This window comes from Melozone crissalis, unplaced genomic scaffold (genome assembly GCF_028551555.1).
Source record: "Melozone crissalis strain CALT ecotype California unplaced genomic scaffold, PUWL_Pcris_2 ptg000231l_1, whole genome shotgun sequence".
Classification (NCBI taxonomy): domain Eukaryota; kingdom Metazoa; phylum Chordata; class Aves; order Passeriformes; family Passerellidae; genus Melozone; species Melozone crissalis.
In genome coordinates this window covers 988856-1004156 of record NW_026535993.1, presented here as the reverse complement: position 1 = coordinate 1004156, position 15301 = coordinate 988856, and the positions used below count along the sequence as shown (strand labels likewise).

At 50.7% G+C, this 15301-nt stretch overlaps 1 protein-coding gene across 1 annotated transcript in view; it reads right to left on the bottom strand.

Annotated features, from left to right (window-relative positions):
- Nucleotides 1–373: 373 nt before the first annotated feature.
- LOC128949387 (olfactory receptor 14J1-like) overlaps nucleotides 374–15301 on the bottom strand; it is a 49956-nt gene continuing 35028 nt past the window's right edge. Inside the window, exons 2-3 of the mRNA XM_054294249.1 lie at nucleotides 4495–4956; nucleotides 374–382 (exon numbers count right to left, since the gene is read on the bottom strand). Of these exons, the coding sequence (XP_054150224.1) occupies nucleotides 374–382; nucleotides 4495–4956 (471 nt within the window). The remainder of the gene's footprint in view (nucleotides 383–4494; nucleotides 4957–15301) is intronic.

Below are 15301 nucleotides of genomic sequence, written 5' to 3'. Positions count from 1 at the left end.
CCCTCCCACCCATTGGCTTTTGTCTCCCCCCAGGCCCCCCGGTGAAGAGCCTGGCTCTGTGTTCTCCATCCCCTCCTGGCTGGCACTGCCAGGTTGGGATGAGGAGCCCCTCAGCCTTCCCTGCTCTGGGCTGGACCAGCCCAGCTCCCTCAGCCTCTGCTCACAGCCCAAGGGCTCCAGTCTCACCTTGGAGGCCCTTCCCAGGCCCTGCTCCAGCTGCCAGACATCTTTCCTGTCCTGGGACCCCAAACCAGGCCCCAGTGACCTGGATAATCCACATCCCGGATGTCCTGGTCACCCGGCCCTTGCCCCTTGTCCTCATGTCAGCTTTTGGGGTTGATCTTTAGGAACATCCTTGAGGGGGGCTGTGCCTTTAGGTGGGCTGGGGGGATTCCGGGGTAATGAAGCCTTAATTGGTCTTATCCTAGGGCAAGGTATTACAGCTCCAGAGCTCAGCCCCCAAGGGGACGGAGTGCCAGAGGCCAGCTCGCTTAGATCAAGGTCGCGGGTCAGCCCCTAGCAAGCAGGGGGATATTCAGCTCTTATAGTGATTAGCCAGCTCTTATGATTTCAGCTTTGCTTGCTAGGCAGCTTGCCCTTGGCTTGAGGCTTCAGCAGACGGAAAGAGAGGAGAAAGAAGAAGACACTGGCCATTCCACAAAGATGGCTTTATTGGAGGGGTCCGTGAAGGATCTCAGCTCTTCTTCTTCTTCTTCTTCTAAGTTAGTAGGGGTACAATATGCTACTTTTATAGCCTTGGCCCCAATCCAATCTTGACCAATGGCAAAGGGTTAGAGGGACCATAAGTGACCAATAGTAGGGTTAACAAGATATTGACTTACATGGCTATAGGGATAGGTTATAGGGCAGATGTCCATGGAGTCAGGAAGCTTCTTTGCTGCTGTGTCTGCATTCCTATTGTTCAGATCCTTCATGGCTCCTTTGCTGAACCTGTGGTGTTTACTACACCGGGGGGACAGGGACCCTGCTGGGCATGAGCAGCATTGGACTTCTGGAGGGAAACTGTTAGGGGGAGCTGGGGCAGAGTGACCAACCCAGTGACTTTACACAGATCTCCTGTGATGTCACAGCCTGCTCTGTGATGTCACAACTCATTATCAATGTCACACAGATGGTCTCTGATGTCACAGCCAACCCTCTGGTGTCATAGTCCGCTCTGTGACGTCACGCTCCCACCCCCTCCCCGTGATGTCACAGCCTGCTCTGTGATGTCACAACTCATTATCAATGTCACACAGATGGTCTCTGATGTCACAGCCGACTCTGTGTTGTCATTATCTCCTCTATGATGTCTGACCTCTGCCCTGTGGTTTCACAGCTGGCTCTGTGATGTCACAGAGACAGCCTATGATGCCGTAGCTGCTTGATGACATCACATAACTCACTCTGTAATGTCATAGCCCACTCTGTGATCTCATGTTACCAGATGATAAATTGTCTACACCAGGTGAACACACACAATGCTGGTTCTCCAAAACCCCAGGCCTGTGGAAACCACACAATGCCCATTGTGTGAGAAGGAGAACTGAAATTCACCAGCCTCAGTGTCCTGCCATCTCAGCCAGGCCCACTGGAACATTGGGGTCCATGAGCACCAGGGACCACCAGAGACCCCCCAGGACAGGAGAATGCATGCAAAAGGGGAGGGGACATATGTTAATGATTTTGGAGACATGATTATCATACGTTTGTTTAGTTCAGGAAAATCAATGAATATGTGTGCAAAATACAGAATATAAACAGAAATTTTCCTGCCTTCTGCATGCATGGCTTTGGGAAGAGCTATCCCCCTGTGCATCTGGCCAAATAAAGAATGCTGCTTCTTAATGCTACACTGGGATAATGGAGTTATATTATTGTGCCAAATTTTTGGTAACAATCCCACTCCCAAGGAAAGCTCTGTCTGCTGCTGTTCACAAACAGAGAAGGGCTGGTGGGAGATATGGTGGTTGAAGGCTGCCTCCGTCCAGTGACCATGAAATAATCAAGTTTCCAATATTCTGTGAAAGAAGTAGGGGCAGCAACAAAACTTTATCACTGGAATTAGGGAGGGCAGACCTTGGATTCAGGATGCAGATTTGGAGAGTACTGAATCAGGTACTCATTTTATACGGGAAACAGCCCTTAAAAACAAAGGTGTCCAGGAAGGATGGATACACCTCAAGAAAGGAATCTTAAGGGGGAAGGAGCAGCCTGTCCCTCTGTGCCGAAGTTGAACCAGAGAGGAAAATTATTGTCCTGGCTGGGCATGAACTTTTGTGGGAACTCAGGAAAAAAGAGGGTGAATCAGCATTGGAAAGAAGATCAGGCATCTTAGGAAGTGTTTAAGGATGTTGTTAGGTCATGCAGAAGGAAAAGTAGAGTGGTGAAAGGTCAATTAGATCTTAACCAGGCCATTTCTGTGAAAAATATTAAAAAATGTTTTTAAAAATAAATTAATAGCAAAAGGACGGATAAGTAGAACATCTAATCTTTATTGGATGCAGTGAGGAGTAGAGTAACTAAGGATAAGGAAAAGCTGAGCTGCTTAACACCTTCTTTGCCCCAGTTTTCAACATTAGGACAGGTTGCCCTCAGGACAAGTGTTCTCCTGAGCTGGTGGATGGGCACAGGGAGCAGAACAGCCCCCCTGAAATCCAGAAGGAAGCAGCTGGGGACCTGCTGAGCCAGATGGGCAAGAAGGCCAATGGCTCCTGGCCTGGATCAGGAATGGTGTGGCCAGCAGAAGCAGGGCAGTGATTCTTCCCCTGCACTCAGCACTGCTGAGGCCACACCTCTACTGCTGTGTCCATTCCTGGGCCCCCAATTTAGGAAGGCCATGGAGGGGCTGGAGCGTGTCCAGAGAAGGGCAAGAAGGCCGGTGAGGGGTCTGGAACACAAGTCCTATGAGGGGTGGCTGAGGGAGCTGGGGTTGTTTATCCTGGAGAAGAGGAGGCTCAGGGGAGACCTCTTCACCCTCTGCAACTCCCTGACAGGAGGGCGCAGCCAAGGGGGGATCAGGCTCTTCTGACAGGGAACAGTGACAGGACAAGAGGACACAGCTTAAGATGTGCCAAGGGAGGGTTAGACTGGACATTTGGAACAGGTTCTTCACAGAAAAGTCGATTGGCCATTGGAAGGGGCTGCCCAGGGAGCTGATGGACTCACTGGAGCTGTCCCTGGAGGTGTTTATGGAAAGACTGGATGTGGCACTCAGTGCCATGGTCTGGGTGACAAGGTGGTGTTGGGTCACAGGTTGGAGTTGCTGATCTCCAAGGTCTTTTGCAGCCTGTGATTCTGTGATGATTGTGATACTGCGTGGCATCATAAAACCAAGGGTCTCTTCTCACAGTGCAGGGCTAAATCAAACCAAGGAGTCCATTTTGGGACTCTGCCGCCTCATGGAATTCAGAAGACTGTTGTAACACTGTGTGGCTTTGTAGAAATGAGGAGACTGTTGTGACATTGTGCGGCCTTGTGTGACAATGGGGCCATTCTGACAATGCAGGGCCCCATGGAACAAAGAGCCCATTTTTGCACTGAGCACACTCATGGAATGAAGGAAACAGTTTTGACAATGTGATGCCCCTTGGGACTAAGAGGCCATTGTGACACTGCGGGGTCCAGGGAGAACACAGAACACTGTGAAACCGAGGGGCCCTTTAGAATCAAGAGGCCATTGTGACTCTGTGGAACCTCCTGGAATCATGGAGACCCTTGTGACACTCCAGGGGCCCATGAAGCAAGGGATATCAAAAGTTGAGTGCGAGTGTGGATCTGCTCAAGGGTAGGAGGGCTCTGCAGAGGGCCCTGGACAGGCTGGATCCAGGGCCCAAATCCAACAAGGTGAGGTTGAACACAACCAAGTGCCAGGTCCTGCACTTTGGCCACAACAACCCCTGCAGCGCTACAGGCTGGGGACAGAGTGGCTGGACAGCGGCCAGGCAGAAAGGGACCTGGGGCACTGATGGACAGCAGGCTGGACATGAGGCAGCACTGTGCCCGGGTGGGCAAGAAAGCCAATGGCTCCTGGCCTGGATTAGGAGTGGTGTGGCCAGCAGGAGCATAGCTGCTGTGCAGCCCCTGACATACCCCCAGCTCTGCACACAGACATTGCTGCTGCAGGTCCATAGTAGGCAAGGAAATGGGTATCTCTGCAGAAAACTTTTCTGGGAGATCCTTTAGTTTATTTAAAGCCACTGAGAGCACAGGACCTTATTGGTACAATCTGTGGCCACAGGGAAGATGGAGAGAAACAAAATGAGAAATGGCACAAACAATGGCATGCCTTTGTGGACAATATTTAAAAACTAAAACAAAGGAATAAAAAGAACAAACGACCAAACCCAAGTACTATCAAAGATGACTCTTATGAGGAGTGACTTGCAGAAACTGGCCAGCAGTTTATTGTTTCTGAAACCATCCAGTCATCAGTGTCCACACTGCAGCCTTGAGCTCCTGGTTCCTCAGGCTGTAGATGAGGGGGTTCAGGGCTGGAGGCACCAACGAGTACAGAACTGACACTGCCAGATCCAGGGATGGGGAGGAGATGGAGGGGGGCTTCAGGTGAGCAAACACGATAGTGCTGAAAAACAGGGAGACCACAGCCAGGTGAGGGAGGCAGGTGGAAAAGGCTTTGTGCCGTCCCTGCTCAGAGGGGATCCTCAGCACAGCCCTGAAGATCTGCACATAGGAAAAAACAATGAACACAAAACAACCAAAAGCTATGGAGACAGTGAAAACAGAAACTTTTATTTTCCTGAGGTAGTATTTGGAGCAGGAGAGCTTGAGGATGTGTGGGATTTCACAGAAGAACCGGTCCAGGGCATTTCCATGGCACAGGGGCAGGGAAAATGTATTGGCTGTGTGCAACAGGGCATTGAGAAAGGCACTGGCCCAGGCAGCTGCTGCCATGTGGGCACAAGCTCTGCTGCCCAGGAGGGTCCCGTAGTGCAGGGGTTTGCAGATGGACACGTAGCGGTCGTAGCACATGATGGTCAGGAGGGAAAATTCTGTTGTGATAAAGAAGAGAAAGAAGAAAACCTGTGCAGCACATCCTGAGTAGGAGATGTCTCTGGTGTCCCAGAGGGAATTGTGCATGGCTTTGGGGACAGTGGTGCAGATGGAGCCCAGGTCGCTGAGGGCCAGGTTGAGCAGGAAGAAGAACATGGGCGTGTGCAGGTGGTGGCCGCAGGCTACGGCGCTGATGATGAGGCCGTTGCCCAGGAGGGCAGCCAGGGAGATGCCCAGCAAGAGGCAGAAGTGCAGGAGCTGCAGCTGCCGCGTGTCTGCCAATGCCAGCAGGAGGAAGTGCCTGATGGAGCTGCTGTTGAACATTTGCTGCCTTAGGAAATGGTTTTCTGCTGAGGAGGAAAAGGCAGGACAGAGCCGGGCTCAACACAGAGCAAGATATATTGCATATCCTACAGCAATTCAACATTCAGGATCTCTCTTTTTGGAACCACTTCTCTGCATTCTCCTCACCTGGGACCTGGGTTTTTCAGGCATTGAGACCAGGGGCTCCCAAACAGGCTCCAGAGGATTCCTTCTTTTTGTTCAGTGAGAGGCAACTGAGAAGGCTGGGTGATCACCAATTAAATGGACTCCTGAAACACCAGAAAGCTTTTCAGTCCTGCTGTTTGCAATTTGCCCGTCTGAAGAACTGAGCTGAGGAAATTCCTTGTCTTTTTTCATCCAGTTGCACCTGCCACAGTTAGGAGTGGTTGTGAGTGTTTGAAATCCCTGACATTTCTAAAGCACTGCAGATGAAACCGTGTGGGTGTGAGAGGCACAGGGATGGACTCTCAGTGCAGGGACAAGAGAGCAGCTCTGCCCATCAGGGCTGTTCTCAGCTGCCCCTTGCTGGCAGCTTGGAGCTGAAGGAGAGGCACCCAGAGGAGTTCCCCTCAGAGAAACAGGGCAGTGCTGAGGGCAGAGGGCTCTGGGCAGAGAGCAGATGGAGAGAGCCCTCGCCTTCTCCCAGAGTGCCTCATGAGGATCTCAGCTGTCTCCTGCCAGGCTGGTGCACAGAGGGATCATTGCAGTGCCCAGGTGCAGCTGCCCAGCAGCATTTCCCTGGCCCTGCCACTGAGCTGTCTCCTCCATGGGGATCCCAGGCAGCCCAGAAACAGCACAGGAGAGCTGTGCCCTTCTGGAGAGCATCCTGCAGCCCTGCAGGACACCCAGGGAATGAGCTGAACGGCCCTGAGGGCACCTGGGCACTCTGCTCCCACAGACACATCTCTGCAGCAGGATCCAAAGGGTCCCTGCCTGGACGGGCACCTGCCAGCCCCAAACCCTGGCTCTGCCTCAGAAACCCCAATGGTGGCAACAAGGACAGCACAGGCACCTGGAGATGGCAGAGAAATGTCACAATGCTCCTGCCAGGGGACAGCAGGGACATAGAGACTGATGGAAATCAGGGGCTTGTCCTTCCTTCCCTGGGCTCTGGCTGCTGCAGGGGCTCTGCACAGCCGAGCCCCTGTGGGATGAGGGCAGGAGCTCTGTTTAGGATGGGAAAGGAGCCCAGGGAGGAGCTGCTGGGGGAAGGTGCCTGAGCCACAGGGACAGCAGGGAGGTGCCACATCCCCCAGGCCAGCATTTGTGGCAGCAGCTCCCTGTCCCTCCCTGCCCGTGTCTCTGCTGAGTGGGGCTGTTGCTGCCAGCAGCGTCTCGCTGTGCCCACCTCCGCTCCCTGCCAGGGCTCACAGAGCCCATCTCCACCCCACGGCCCTGGGGCAGCTCTGCCTGTCCCTGCAGGGACCTGTCCTGTGCCTCTGAGGGGGCAGCAGGGAAGCCTCGCTCTGGAGCTTGTTCTGCTCCATACCAGGACATCCAGGAGAGCCATCCTGACAGGTCCTGTCAGTGCTGGCATTGTCACAGACACTTCCAGGAACTCACCTGCATTGCTCTGCAGCCAGAGACTCACCGTGTCCAGGGGCTGTGCAGATTTCTCCCCTGATGTGGTCTCTCCTGTCCGCCCACCCCACCCCTTTAACCTCTTTGTCACTTGTGCTGCCTGCCCTTGCCGCCTGCAGGTACTGCCCTGTCTGCCCTATGGCCGCCTCCTCTGCAGAGGAGGAAGAACTGGGTGAGGGCTTGCAAAAGATCATGGAAACTGTGGGATGTGCCAGCCTTAGGAGAAGCCTCCAGGAATGGAAGTTTAACTTTCCTAGAGGCAGAGAATTATTCATTCAAACCCTGGGAAAATTTGTCCCCTGGCAAGAGCTCAATCACCCTCCCAGCCCAGGCTGCCTCTGCTCTTTCTGTGCCTCTGTGCTGTGCCCGGGTGGCTGCAGGCAGAGCCCCAACCCTGCTGGGCTGGGAGAGGAGCTCCTCCTGGCCAGAGCTGTCACTCTGCAGCTCTGCTGCCCTTGCCAGGAGCTGCCTCTGTGCCAGGAGCCTGGTCCAGCCCAGCAGCAGAGACACTGCACAAGGACTTCTCTTGTGGGTTGTGTGCTGAGTCCCTGAACATCAGTCCCTGAGAGAGAGTTGAAGAAATCTCTCAAGAATTTAAAGTCACAATCAATCTCCAAAGTTTCTTGAAGTTTTATGGATCCCACTGAGGGACATGACTGAGAAAGTGTCCCCAGGTTCCAGTTAGAGCAGAACACTGGAGGCAATGATGACAGCTGGGGACAAACAAGGCTAAGGTGTCTCTGGTGCTGAGCAAAGCTGGATGTGTTTGAGGAATGCACAGGGCCAAGGCCTGAGCCCCAGCCCCTGGCGAGGCAGATGCTGTCCCTCCCTCCTTGCTCAGGGCTCTTGCCAGGGTGGGCACTGGCATGTGGGAATGTGCAATGGCAAGGGCAGGAGCATGGGGCGGCCCCTGCCAGGCTGCTGAGCAGGGACAAGGAGGCAATGAAGCCCCGGGCCAGCAAGGGTCACTTGTCTCCTGCTCCTGGCTCCTGGTTCCACCAGGCCTTCCTGCGTCACAATGGTCCCTTGGTTCCAAGAGGTTTCTCAGGTCACAATGGTCTCCTTGGATCCACAGCATCACAATGGATCATTGGTTTAATGCGGCCCCAAGGTGCCAAAATGGATTTTGGTTCTGTGGGGTTCTGCTGTGTCACCATGGACCCTTTGTTCCATGAGTTTGCACAGTGTCACAGCTGACTCCTTGGGTCTGTGAGGGACCACTATCACCAAATCTCTGAAATATCAGAATAAGGCTCCCGACCACTAATTTGCTATTTCAGAGGGAATCATTTATTCAGGCTTAAGGTGCAACATGGGATAACTCCTAACCACATGTGTACATGTAATTGTACCAGGGTGTTCCTTATATACAGACCCTAAATATGAATTACAATTTACCCACTTCCAAAAAACCCACTCCAAGTTCCCAGATTCACTCCTTGTTTTCTCTATCCCTGCACCCTTGAGCCAGATGTCTTCTTCTTCTCTTCCAACCATCCTTGCTGGGGAAGCAGCCCCTGCATGACTTGTTCCTGTGCTGAGAGTTCACAGGCAGGGTCAACATGGAATGAACCCTTTTGGTATCAGCCCCAGGCTTTGTGTGGGCAGGCAGAGGCAGGCAGGAGGCAGAGCTGTCAGCAAAGGAAGGGGCCAGCCAGGTGGGGCAGCCGGGGGATGCCGACAGCCTGCAGGGACAGAGGCGCAGGGCAGGGACACCGTAGCACAGCCTGGGCTGCACAGGGCACAGGCATGTGCAGCAGCTGCAAGACAGCCCTGGCAGAGCCAACTTGGGCAGCACTTTGGCCATGGCTGCTGGGCCTGGGCCTGAGGCAGGAGCCGGAGACAAGCGACCCTTGCAGGCCCGGGGCCTCATTGCCTCCTTGTCCCTGCTCAGCAGCCTGGCAGGGGCCGTCCCATGCTCCTGCCCTTGCCATTGCACATCCCCACATGCCAGTGCCCATCCCGGCAAGAGCCCTGAGCAAGGAGGGAGGGACAGCATCGGCCTGGCCAGGGGCTGGGGCTCAGGCCTTGGCCCTTTGCATTCCTCAAACACATCCAGCTTTGCTCAGCACCAGAGACACCTCGGCCTTGTTTGTCCCCAGCTGTCATCATTGCCTCCAGTGTTCTGCTCTAACTGGAACCTGGGGACACTTTCTCAGTCATGTCCCTCAGTGGGACCCATTAAAACTTCAAGGAACTTTGGAGTTTCAATTCAACTTTGAGTTCTTGAGAAGTTTTTTGAAGTCACTCTCAGTCACTGAGTCTGATGTAAACAACATCAATGCCCTGTGAGGATCATTAAATTTTTGCTAGTCATGTTATTGGGAAAGATTTCAAAGAACTTGTAGGAAATACACATTCCTATTTGAAATGAAGTATTTTAATTTATTTCTCTTTACATCAGAGATGATTGCAGCATTCTGTGATTGATATTGACCCAGGGTCTCTCCTCAGCAGCTCTGGCCTGCTCACAGGAGCTGTGCCTTGAGCTCTGACCCAGTGGTGACAACCTTGCTCCACATTGCCCAGCCCCATCCTGTCTGTCCTCACTCCCCTGGGACCTGCTGTGCTTGCAGAGCTGGCTGCACTCAGCCTAAGAGGCGTTTTCACTTTTTGGGATTTTTTGAAGCAATCTGAACCTCCTGAGTTTCCCCACTGCAAACAGACACACTGCTCAGGTGTGTGCCAGCCCCAGGTGCCACCAAAGCCACTGCAGAGCTGCCCTGGGCCAGCTGTGAGGGTGGATCATCAGCCCAAGCTGCACTGGGCCACTGCAAGGGGCTGTGGCCATGGGCACTGCACTGACCCCACTGCTGGGTTTGGCTGCCACGGCCGCCGAGAGAAATTAAACTGTCCTTGGAAACACTGGGGAGGACTGGGACATACTGGGGAACACTGGGAACGCTGTGGGAGACACTGGGACATACTGGGAGTGACACTGGGTGATACTGGGAGAAACTGGGGACACCGGGGATATTGCAGGGAAGACTGGGGGACACTGCGGCATCCTGTGGATGACATTGGGAGGAACTGGGAACAACTGGGAATGAACTCGGGTGTGTTGGGATAGATTGGGCTGCACTGGGAGGAACTGGAGGGGCACTGGTGTTGAACTGGGTTCTACTTGGGATGAAATGGACTTTACTGGGGTTATACTTGTCCGTACTGGGAATGAACTGGGCTGTACTGGGAGGGACTGGAGGAGGGTGATTTGGCTGTTCCCACCTACAACGCATCCTACTTGCCGAGGCTCCCGCCCATCAGCCGTTGCAGCCAATCAGCACCTGGGATTCGGGTCTGGGGGCGGTGCCTAGAGTGGCACCATATTTCTTTTTGCTTACATCTCCCATCATGTCCCACGGCCGGATACAGCCCCATTGAAGCCGGGACTACAACTCCCTTAATGCCGTGCGCTCCAAACAACCCCGGGATCCGCCCCCATCTGTCCCATAAGTGTCTCCCAGACCCTCCAGGATTCCTCAGTGCCCCCTCAGCGCCCATTTGGGACTCCCCCAAAAGCGTCCCCGGATTCCCTGAGTGCTCCCAACCCCACAGATCCCCGGTACAGCCACTTCTGAGAATTCATCTCCTCTCATCCCCCGCGGCCCCAGAGCCCCTCAGAACACAGTCCCGCGCCTAAAACTCCTGCTGTGACCCGTGCCCTAAAGAGCCCGGTTAGAGATCCCAGACCTCCTCCCAAGGGCTCCAAAGACGTTTAAGTTCCCCTCGAGGCCCTCAAGTCGCGGCTCGGACAGAAAAGTGTCCCCCAAGAGCCTTCTCTGACCTTCAAATAGCGTGTTCGAGCCACTTTCGGGACTACAGCTCCCATCATGCTCCGCGGCGAACCGCCGGCGCTATTCTAGACGGGACTTTATCTCCCGTCGTGCCCCGCGCCCCACCGAGAGCCATTGCAGCTGCGCCTCATACTCCCGTGATGCTCCGTGGCCCCTTTAAACCGTATGATTCCCGCGCCTACAACTCCCATCACCCCCCGCGTTCCAGACAGCCCCGTTCGAGTCCCCCAAGGGCCCCCCTGGACCCCCAAGTGCTGCCCCGAACCCCTAACTGTCCGTCAGAATCCCTGAGTGCCCCTTCAACTGCCCACCCGGCTCCCCCAAGTGTCCTCCAGACCCTCAAGCTCTCTCTGAATTCCCTCCCCAGACCCAAAACTGTCCCAAATGTGTTCCCGAAACGTCTCCATGGATTCCAAGGTTCCTTCACCCTCCCTCCCCCCCGGCCCTCTATTGTAAAAAGAATTTTAAAAAGATGACAAAAAGAGTACAAATGTATCTGATTACCAGAAAGAGGAATAAATAAATTACTGCTAGAACTTAATAATTAATGAAGGTGTGAAAAACCCCAATCACTTGTTTTTAAAATTTTAAAAGTTTAATAATAATAGAATGGTTATAAAAATAGTAATACAATTTGAGTGATAATAATTTGGACACTTTGAATTAGGATAATATGAGAGAATAAAGAGAAAGAGTTACGGACATCCATGTACCTTTTTCTGGGCAGCACGAGCCCAGTAAAGGACACCCATTATCAAAGGATTAACCCTTAAACCAATAGCCCGTTGCATAGTCATAGACTTCATACATGATGCATAAATTCCATTCAAACACAGGATTCTTTCTGGTCATCATCAAATTCTTCCTTCGAATCGGAACAGTGCCTTTGAGGCGGGAAGAAGTTTGTTTCTTCTGATAAGAGGGCAAAAAATTCTTTTTCTCTGAAATATTTAGGTGTCCTGGGGCTGCTATCTGCTGTGAGTGCCTCATTCCGTTCTTAAAAATCCCACTAACATAGTTCCCATTTTAACTACAAAAGCTACCTTTTAATTACAAGACTACATTTAGTATTAAAATGTTAATACAGCACTACTAATCAAGAAATCAAAATACATGTGGTAAATATCTGCATGCAGCCATATATATGCACTTTTAATACAGGGAATTGTCTTACTTAAAAACATTGAGCATTAATTTTCTTGGCTACTAAAAATGCCTTGATTTTTTCTATATAAATATAAAGACAAGATAATAAAAACCAATAGTGTAGTTATAAATATCAATAAATATAATAAATATATAAATACTAAAATAGTAACATTAAATACTGCATTATAGAATAAAAATTAATAAATTGCATGAACATTTTTGGATGTTTTGGGATCTCAGTGAGGTTGGGGGTGCGGACCAGGTTTTCCAAACAGGCTCAGCCTGCAAGAGGCTCATTCTTATCCATGCCCAGACCTCCTAAGGAACCAGTCAGCATCAAGATCACTTGGGGAACACTTCTGTCACCTCTTCAATGAACTGAAAAACAATAAAATGCACCCTTGATTAAAAACCAATCAGGAGGTGCATTTTGGAATCTCCCTCCTGAAGACAACTCCAAACTGACCCCAATCACTGCACAAGCCCTGGAGACTCAAAGACAATGGAAGGGAGACAAAGAGCTCCTGAGGCCTTTCTGTATTTTAATCAGCACCACGCTGGATTTGGGGCTGGCTCCAGGAGCCTCAGGCACACAGAGAAGGATGGAGAAGCTGCTCAAGGAGTCAGCAGCAAAACTCCAAGTGCCTTGGAGCATGGCTGGACCCCAGTGAGGGCAGGCAGTGCCAAAGGCTGCCCAGGGCCTGGCGAGAGCAGATCCTTGAGGGCAGGATTGCAGGGAGCCCAAGGCTGTGAGCAGGGAACTGCAATGCTGAGCAAGGCCTGGCTTGGCTGCAGGAAGCAGAAAGGCCAAGCCCTGAGCCCAGCCTGGGCCAGCAGGGCCTGTCCCTCACGGCTGCCTCGGGGCTCTTGGTGGGCCAGGGGGATGTGAGGGGCAGCAAGGACAAATGGCATCAACCTGCAGACCCTGCCAGCTGTGATAAATAGGGCCAGGAGACCAGCTCCTTTAAAGGGCCTTTATTAAAGTCAGCTCTGGGTGGGGAACCCGAGGGGTTGTGCACACCGCCACTGCTCCCACTGGACAACGCTGAGGAGGAGGAGTGCAGCTTTGTCTTTCGGCACAGCTGGGGCTTCCGTCCTCACGAGAGTCCTTAGGAAGGTGATGTTGGCTCGTAGTCCAGGGGTATCTTTCAAGCTGGGTACTATCAAAATTATGGTGACAGGACGGAATCCAGCTCTGGTCTAGAGTGGGTGACTTAGTGTGGTTCTGGTGGGTTAAAGTCAAAGTTTATGCGCTGGTTTGTTGTTTTGAGAGGGTTCATATAGTTCCCACAGCCTCTCATTTGAATTCAGTCCGGGTGCACATCCTCTGGGGAGCAGGGGAGCAGGGGAAGTGGTTCCCGATGGGAATGGATACAAATCCCGGGTGAGAGGGAAAGGAGTACAAATAAAGAGTATGACGGGGAGAGATACAAATACAGGGTAAAATAGTAACATCTAACAGCGGCAACTAAAGGCAAGTCTTAGAATTCTAACATTCAGTGTTTAGCAGCAGACTAACATGGGGTACACATAGAGAGTATGACGAGGAGATATACAAATAGAGGGTAAAATAGCAACATTTATCAACGGCAACTAAAGGCAAGTCCTAGAACTCTAACATTCAATGTTTAACAACAGACCAAACACTTCAAATTAAGACCTTATCAACTTCATTAACATCAACTACCAATTACTACTCTGAAAATGAGCTGTCATCTCCAGGATTTTCATTCCTCACAGTATCTCCCCTCTTTCTTTTTGATCGAGTTTAAGCCCGCATCAATTTGTAATTTCTGTTTCGTGGACATAAAATTACGTAACTTCTGATACTGGACATAAACACTTTTAGCTGTTTTATGTTCTTCTTCTTGACTTTCAATCATCATTATTTTGATTTTGGCTTGAGCAGTTGTTTCTGAAACCTCTGTACTAGCTTGAATTGTAGATGATATAATCTTAATTAAACATGAGAGTAGGCAAGGTAAGACTATTAAACTTAATGATGCTGCCACTACTATAAAGATTACTTTCTTCCACCATTTCCCTTTAAAAGACCAAAAATCATCCCACCAACTGGTGCCTATTAGGGGAGTCCACTCCTGATTTCCCACATAGGCTATTTTTCGTATTTCTGTTGAGATGTTTCTTATTACCTCACTTCTATCATCGATTTTCAGGCAGAACTGATGATTTAAATTTTACACATATCCCTCTTTCATCGGCTACTAAGTAATCAACTGCAAGTAAAATTTGGTACATGACAGTTCTAGTTTGGGCCAATTGGTAATTAATATGGTCAAGGACAAGTGATGTTCTGTTGGACACTACTTGTAGTACTGCCTGGAGTCGAATGATCCTACTGAGCATGTAAATTGGAGTACGATATCCCCAGGATCCATCCTGGGCCCAAGTTGCAGGTCCATATGTGTTAATTGTCTCTTCTGCTGTCCAGATTGTTCCCTTCCAGGTTTGTTTCCCCCCCAGGTCAATTATATTCCTCTTTTTCTGGTTAATCTTTCTCAAATTGTCATACAATGGAACCCCTAAACTTGACCCTGATTCCTTTGGCAATAGAAAGAAAGCAGGTTTGATGACACCTATAGTGCAGCTTCCCATCCAGTCTCCTGGAAGAGTAGTGTAGGCTGTGTTGCCACAAATCCAAAATAGATGATCGGGGGCTTTCCAGAAGATATCTTGGACTTCCCAAGGGTATTCTCAATATTTACATATTTGTCTTATTCCCCAAAAGGGGTTTACCCCTTTTTCTGCACATTTGTGCAGCCTATAGCCTTCAGGATAAATGCACGCCTTTTCCTTTTTCCCAGTGGACCATTATTGATTTGGCTCTTGGGGAATCCATCTAGCATTTAAGTCTTCAATCTTTAGATACCTCTTGCATGCCATCTTTCCCACTGGGGTATTATATCTCTTCCCTGCCCTTATTATGCATTCTTCCCCAATTACTTTAGATTTTAAGTCCCATTGTTCTTTCCTTCTTTGTCTTAAAATGTGAGGTTTCTGTCCTGATTGTTCCCACCTTAGAATTTCTAATGGTCCTAAACTAATTCCCTCCCATGGCCAAATTTCTGTCATTTTAGTACTCCCACAGACCCAGCAGTTGGTTAGATTTAGTTCCTTACTAATTCTTTCAACTAGGTCTAGGAATAGTTCCTTCCCTAAGGGCATTTCTATTTCATCCTTTTTGGTGGTTACTGTTAATTTTCTTTCCTGTATTAGATCTTTCAGTCCTTCCTGATTACTTTCAGGCTCAAAACAAAATCAAGTTTTTCCTACAGGGCATTCTCCAAGTAAGCGTTGCCTCAATGAGGCAGTGCTTCTCGCAGTCCAATAGACTTTCCCGTCCTCTTGACAGGTAAATAACTGGGAGTAGTTAAAAAATAAGGATTTACATTGGTGTGAAGCCTTATCAGTGACCCAAG